The sequence below is a fragment of the Pseudophryne corroboree genome, chromosome 11 (genome assembly GCF_028390025.1).
Source record: "Pseudophryne corroboree isolate aPseCor3 chromosome 11, aPseCor3.hap2, whole genome shotgun sequence".
Taxonomy (NCBI): Eukaryota; Metazoa; Chordata; class Amphibia; order Anura; family Myobatrachidae; genus Pseudophryne; species Pseudophryne corroboree.
The window spans coordinates 17,137,801-17,145,300 of NC_086454.1; the positions used below are offsets into that span (position 1 = coordinate 17,137,801).

General features: G+C 47.5%; 1 protein-coding gene across 1 annotated transcript in view; it reads left to right on the forward strand.

Moving 5' to 3' along the window:
• HSD17B12 (hydroxysteroid 17-beta dehydrogenase 12) overlaps positions 1-7,500 on the forward strand; it is a 158,515-nt gene that overhangs the window by 70,418 nt on the left and 80,597 nt on the right. Inside the window, exon 2 of the mRNA XM_063944154.1 lies at positions 5,002-5,112. Within this exon, the coding sequence (XP_063800224.1) occupies positions 5,002-5,112 (111 nt within the window). The remainder of the gene's footprint in view (positions 1-5,001; positions 5,113-7,500) is intronic.

A 7,500-nucleotide genomic window follows, 5' to 3' on the forward strand; every position in this document is an offset into this window, starting at 1 on the left:
GTTACTTGCGTGCAGTCTCCAGAGGTATCGCTGCGGTCATGAACAGCCATCGTGACGTATTGCACCTACAGACATAGGCCATCGCAGTGTCTTATCAAATTCTGTTCATCCTGGTAGCGAAATATTGTGTATTGCTAACGTCTAGTAACAAAAATAAATTGGTGACCTGAAATATATAGACTGTGTATGGCGTACCATATGAACCCTTTAAACGGGGACACTCCTGAATTATACAGATTCTGTGGCTGATTAAACCAGGTGAAATGCAGTCTTGAAGCCAGCCAGCCACATAACCTGTGTAATTCATTAATGTCCCGGTTTAAAGGGATCGTATGGTAAGCCTGTTCTTAAGACTGTAGCCTGTCCGTCTGATGTGCGCATTATGGGGGTAAGATGACGGAAAAATGTACGATAAATGGAAACCAAATTCCTCAGATGGGTGGTAAAACAGGTTTTGCTTTTGCTATAATTGGAAAATGCAGATTTGTATATTTTTGAGGTTTTCAGTTGTGCGTTAAAGAAATGGAAACATTTTACCATATTACCTTAGCTTGTTGTTGCACGTGAAAATATGTTTATTCTATAGTGATACAGAAAGGAAATTCCACGTAACCAAAACCAAAATGAAAAATTCCAAGTTTGTGTTCCTGGCGGCTAGAAACCAAATGGGCAAACCGGGGTAGACTATAGAGCAGGGGTAGCCAACCCTGGTTCTCGAGAGCTACCAACAGTTCACGTTTTTCCAGAACACCTAGCTGGTGCACAGGTGTATTCATTACTCTCTGACACATTTTAAAAGCACCACAGGTGGAGCTAATTACTTCACTTGTGATTCTAGGAGGACACCAGGAAAACATGCAATGTTGGTAGCTCTCAAAGATCAGGTTTGGCTACCCCTGCTCTAGAGGAGCCGGCATACGGTTGGCTAGATTGTTTTAGACCTAATTGATAGGTGTTTTGTTTTGTGCTAAAAAGTCTGCAAATCCTGATCAACCTCTGATTGGGATCTTTACATCAGGACCGCTGGAAATCCGGTCGGACAAGGAAACTGCATCTTGTGTGCTGTTTCCATCTACCATAAAGGTTTGGAGGCACTTTTGTTTCTCGTACAACAGGGATTTCTGTAAAGTGAGTTTAATGCACATGGGGGGTCATTCAGACCTGATCGCATGCTAGCTTTTTTTGCAGGTCAGAACTGTGCATGCGTATGCACCACAATGCGCAGGCGCGTCACATGGGTACAAAGCGGATCGTTGTTGTGCGATGGATTTTACGAATAATCCATTCGCACAGCCGATCGCAAGGAGATTGACAGGAAGAAGGCGTTTGTGGGTGGCAACTGACCGTTTTCTGGGAGTGGTTGGAAAAACGCAGGCGTGTCCAGGCGTTTGTAGGGAGGGTGTCTGACGTCCATTCCGGTCCCGGACAGGCTGATGTGATCGCAGCGGCTGCGTAAGTCCTGGGCTGCGCAGAGACTGCACAAGATCTGTTCGCACAGCTCTGCTACACATGCGATCGCACACTTGCACAGCTAAAATACTCTCCCCTATAGGTGGCGACCTATGCGAACGCAGGACTGCAAAAAAAGCCTAGCGATCAGGTCTGAATTGCCCCTATAGACAAAGCCTACTACAGAGGTTCCCACACTCTATCCTCCAGGCATCCTACTGGTCCAGGGTTTAAATCTGTCCATGCTTGGCCACAGGTGACTTAATTATTATCTCTGTCAATTTGATTTATCTACCTGTGCTGAGACATGGATATCCTTTAAACCTGGACTATTATACTAGGAACACACTGGCCAATTGTCTGCGTCGGCTGGTGTATATACCAGATTTGTCTGACATATCTTGTCGGCCTGCAGCACGGCCGAAGGTCAGTATAGCTGCAGATATATCAGTGCATTGTGCTGTGTACATACCTTCCAACGTGACCCATTCCAGGAGGGCGGAGTGCTCTGTTCCTGGACTTCCCTCTTAATTTGTGAGTTCTGTCACTTGAACTAGTTATTTGGTAGGAAAGGTGTTTCATCACAGGTGATGGCAATCATTAATTGGGAGCAAAGTCCAGGAACAGAGCATTTTGCCCCTCCTGGAATGGGTGATGTATGCTGTGTGTACAGGCGGTTGGCACTTGCTGCAAGTGATTGACAACCACAACATGTGCCTGCCCAGTTGTGATGTCCCGAAAAACACATGAGGCCAACGATTGGTAAGTGCATGCACTTACCGATCGTCAGGTAGGCTAGTGAACCGGCCGGACGGCCTAGTGCATGCCCACCTGAAGGGGGCCTTGAGGCCCAGTACATGCAGAAATGAATGTAAGAAAATGGACCTAAGTAATGTTGTGTCAATTGCAGCATTACCTTTTTGTTTGTTGACATTGGGGGTTATTCAGAGTTCTTTGCAAACCAAAAAATCACACTAATGGGCAAAACCATGCTGCAGTGCAGGTGGGGTAGATGTAACATGTGCAGAGAGAGTTAGATTTGGGTGTGGTGTGTTCAAACTGAAATCTAAATAGCAGTGTACAAATAAAGCAGCCAGTATTTACCCTGCACAGAAACAATATAACCCACCCAGATCTAACTCTCTGCACATGTTACATCTGCCCCCCCCCTCGCAGTGCACATGGTTTTGCCCAATTGCTAACTTTTGTTGGTTTACCAACAACTGAGTAACCCCCATAGTTCTGCAGCCTTGTACTCTGTGACCCCCCCCCAGCTGTGTACTCTGTGACCCCCCCAGCTGTGTACTCTGTGACCCCCCCAGCTGTGTACTCTGTGACCCCCCCAGCTGTGTACTCTGTGACCCCCCCAGCTGTGTACTCTGTGACCCCCCCAGCTGTGTACTCTGTGACCCCCCCAGCTGTGTACTCTGTGACCCCCCCAGCTGTGTACTCTGTGACCCCCACCCCCCTCCAGCCGTGTACTGTGACCCCCCTCCAGCCCTCCACTCTGTGACCCCCCTCCAGCCCTCCACTCTGTGACCCCCCTCCAGCCGTGTACTCTGTGACCCCCCTCCAGCCGTGTACTCTGTGACCCCCCTCCAGCCGTGTACTCTGTGACCCCCCTCCAGCCGTGTACTCTGTGACCCCCCTCCAGCCGTGTACTCTGTGACCCCCCTCCAGCCGTGTACTCTGTGACCCCCCTCCAGCCGTGTACTCTGTGACCCCCCTCCAGCCGTGTACTCTGTGACCCCCCTCCAGCCGTGTACTCTGTGACCCCCCTCCAGCCGTGTACTCTGTGACCCCCCTCCAGCCGTGTACTCTGTGACCCCCCTCCAGCCGTGTACTCTGTGACCCCCTCCAGCTGTGACCCCCTCCAGCCCTGTACTCTGTGACCCCCTCCAGCTGTGTACGAACCCCCCCCAGCCGTGCACTCTGTGACCCCCCCCCCCCAGCCGTGCACTCTGTGACCCCCCCCCCCCCCCCCCCCAGCCGTGCACTCTGTGATCCCAGCCTTACAATGTAGCTGGGTCACCCTGTACACTATGTTTGGAGTACGGCTGTAACATTTGGTACTTTGAATGTATCCCCGTTGACTGGCCGACCAGTGACTGCATTGATTAACCTTCTCCCTGCTGGAGACCTGCAGAGGTCTTGCGGTCTATAAAGGGCTGTCTTTTCTCTGCCCAGCCGCTGAAGACTCCCCATAGAATGATTACATTGGCATTATTCTTCAAAAGAGGAGAACCTGTGTGAAGGGGGGAGACGCACGATGAGTCACAGAGCAGCGAGATGCATTGCCTGTCCTTAAATAGCCTCCATCTCTGTACCAGTCTATATATAAACGCTGATTCTTCCCGGCATTAGGGCTCTTATACATTTATTGTGGCTGCTTTCTGCCTTCTGTTTTCTTTATTAAAAGGCAGACACCGATTATAGCCAGAATATACCTGATAGAAGAATAAGACAGGGCGACCGATCGGCCTCGCTGCGGGGTGTTGGCTTCTTGTATGATCTTTCTGAATTGGGTTATAGAGACACGTTGCTGGGGTGTCCTGTCCGCATAGATCCCTATTCCGGTTCTCATGTAGCCTTCACCTGGGATTCAGCGGGAAGCTTCCTGCAGGTACACTGTACCCTCCATCCCCCGTTCCTTGGGAACGTAATCTGTATTACCGCTGGTGCGCCATGGTGGTGATATCACTAAGCCGATAATCTGTATATACTGTTGTGATAACATCATGCCGGCGTTCTTCAGTGACACTTGCGCGTTAGAAGCTATGGGGGTAATTCAGACCTGATCGCAGCAGCAAATGTGTTAGCAGTTGGGCAAAACCATGTGCACTGCAGGTGGGGCAGATGTAACATGTGCAGAGAGAGTGAGATTTGGATGGGGTGTGTTCAATCTGAAATCTAAATTGCAGTGTAAAAATAAAGCAGCCAGGATTTACCCTGCACAGAAACAATATAAACCACCCAAATCTAACTCTCTCTGCACATGTTACATCTGCCCCCCCCCCCTGCAGTGCACATGGTTTTGCCCAACTGCTAACAAAGTTGCTGCTACGATCAGGTCTGAATTACCCCCTATGACATAAACCCCTGCACCACACACAGAGTGCCCCCTACTGTGGTGTATTACTGCTGACCGACGTCACCTTGGGGACCTGTGACAGCGGCTGAACACTATTACACATATATTTTTCCACTTGGAGTGTAATTGGTTATTAAGATATGAGATACAAAGTATTATTTATACGGTAAATAATGGTGTACCATGCTATGCCTAATGGCGAATTGATGTCTGTAATTCTGAGAGGTGTCATTCTGCACAGTGATTGGGTGTAACCAACAGGGGCACCCGATCCGTGTAATGCGCGCTGTCCGTGTACTTACTATATGGGCGACTGTCAAACGCTGACTCGAAGGGCAAGTGTGCCGCCTCACACCCGCTGATCAGTCAGTTGTGGGTTCCGTGCTATGGCTGACATACCGTCTCGCTCTGCCTCGCACATCACTGCTAACGTCCATTGCAACTCATCTGTTTCTTCTCAGGAGAGAAATTCAAAGTGGAGACCAAAGTCATTGTCGCAGACTTCGGGAAACCTGCAGAGATCTATGACCACATCGAAGCCGGGCTGAGAGGTCTGGAGATTGGTGTTTTGGGTAAGTGACCCTTTGGATGTGTCGGTGGTATTATTTATTAGAGTCAATTGCATAGTCCACACCTGCATATATCCATAGAACCATAGAATGGTGCTGGGGGAGCAACCCAGATAGACATAGGCTTTTATATATAATAGCATATTTATATTAAAGACAAAAAAATTATTTATATAATAAATATATATATATATATATATATATATATATATATATATATATATATATATATATATATATATATATATATATATATATATATATATACTTCCAGTGTTAGCCGGCACTCATATCCTGGAATCCGCTTGCTCCGGTGCCAGTTTAAGCAGTTTGATATCGGTCCAGGTGAAACGGCACTCGGAGATCATGAAAACGTGAAGAGATTTTATTTCATGTCATTAACGTTTCGGGGCAGCAAGCCCCGTCCTCAGAATGAACTCAGCAGAAATACAAGTGAATACACTTACCCATTTAAATAGAACCCCACACCGCCGGCGTCACCATCCCTCATTTCCGCCATCGCGTCTCCTTCACCCTGCTGCATCCGCCGCGTCATTTCCATGTACAGGGCTGGCGGTTGCCAGGGGAACGCAAGCATGCGTTCCACCGCCAGCCAGCGCTGCGTTCCACAGCTGACAGGCGTGGGAAGCTCAGTCGGGGAGGAATCTGCGAGGGGAGCAAAAGAGGATCGGAGGCACCCGCATCAGACAACAGTGCAGTTACTATGCCCCTATACACTATGCATAGGCACATAACAAAACATGCAACTAAAACAGTGGTATTTAAAAACATATACAGAATCTAAGAGGAAATGCAAAGACAAACACCTGCAACACATATATATATCCCAATACAGAATTTCAACACATTGTACCATAATGTAAGAGACCAGCAATATTAGGAAAACTGTGCTAAATACTAAAGACTCATCGCTATACCAGTGTGTTCCAGTTTATTTTTTCATTAAGACCACCCGGAAATATAGTCCCCAATCGGGTGATCCAGCGTGCTTCCTTGATAAGTAAAGTTTTAGATCTATCCCCCCCCACGTAGTGACAGGGGGACGTGATCAATCATAAAATACCGGAGGGATTCTAAAGAGTGGCCGGCCTGTTTGAAATGTTTGGCCACCGGTTGGTCAATCAGTTTACCCTCGAGGGTTAATTTGATAGCCGACCTATGGGCAGCCATTCGTTCAGAAAACTTACGAATGGTTTGCCCAACATAGAACAGTCCACAGGGACATATAATGATATAAATGACATGGGTGGTGGAGCAGGTAAGCACAAATCTGATGTCATATTTTTTCTCGCAGTGGGGGTGTTGGAAGGCTTTGCAACTGAACATGAAACTGCAGGTGGTACATCCACTACACCGATAGCAACCCGGTGCTTTATAGTGTACATTGGGTAATTTGGAAGCTCCCATCCCGGTGATGTCTGTTCTAACCACTCTATCTCTAATATTCCTCCCCCGTCTAAGTGCCATCATCGGGGTGGACTGATGTAACCCTTTCAGGTCTGGGTCAGTGGACACTATAGGCCATAATGCCCGAGTGGCCCGTCTCATAATGGGATTGGAAGTGGAAAAATCACAGGGAAAAGGGATTTTCGGCCTACGTTGCTTCCTAACAGGTTTGAGTAGCGCATGCCTAGGTATCAACAACACCTCCGCCTTATTGGCCTGTAAAAGACTGTTATCATAGCCACGGGCCAAAAATTTTGTAATCAATGAATCAGTTTCCCTATTAAGTACCAATGGATCACTGACAATGCGTGCAATACGCATCATCTGGGACCGAGGTAGGCCATTCTTTAAAGACTCAGGGTGTTGGCTAGATGCCGTCAGAAGGGTATTGCGATCGGTAGATTTGTGAAACACCTCAGTGGTCAAGATGCCATTGTCGACCCTAATGGCTACGTCAAGAAAATGCGCATCACTGGTACTACAAGTAAATGTAAATTTGATGGGGGAATCTCTACAATTAATGTCTGACATCAATTTCCTAAATGAGCTTTCACCACCCGTCCATAATAGGAAGGTATCATCGATATAGCGACGGAACAATAGAATATTATCAATGATATCCTGATTGTTAAAGAACATCTCATTCTCTTGGACAAACATATATACATTAGCGTACGATGGGGCCACAGGGGACCCCATCGCACACCCCCTGAGTTGCAAAAAGAACTGTCCGTCAAACAAAAAATAGTTACGACGGAGAGTTAATTCTAGCAAAGTAAGAAACAGGTCATTGTCAAACATATCAGAAGGGAGATGAGAACTAAGAAATGAAGACATAGCTGCCAAACCCCCAGCATGAGGGATCACAGTATAAAGACTGCACACGTCTAAACAACAGAGTAACGTCCCTTCAGGGAGTTGTCT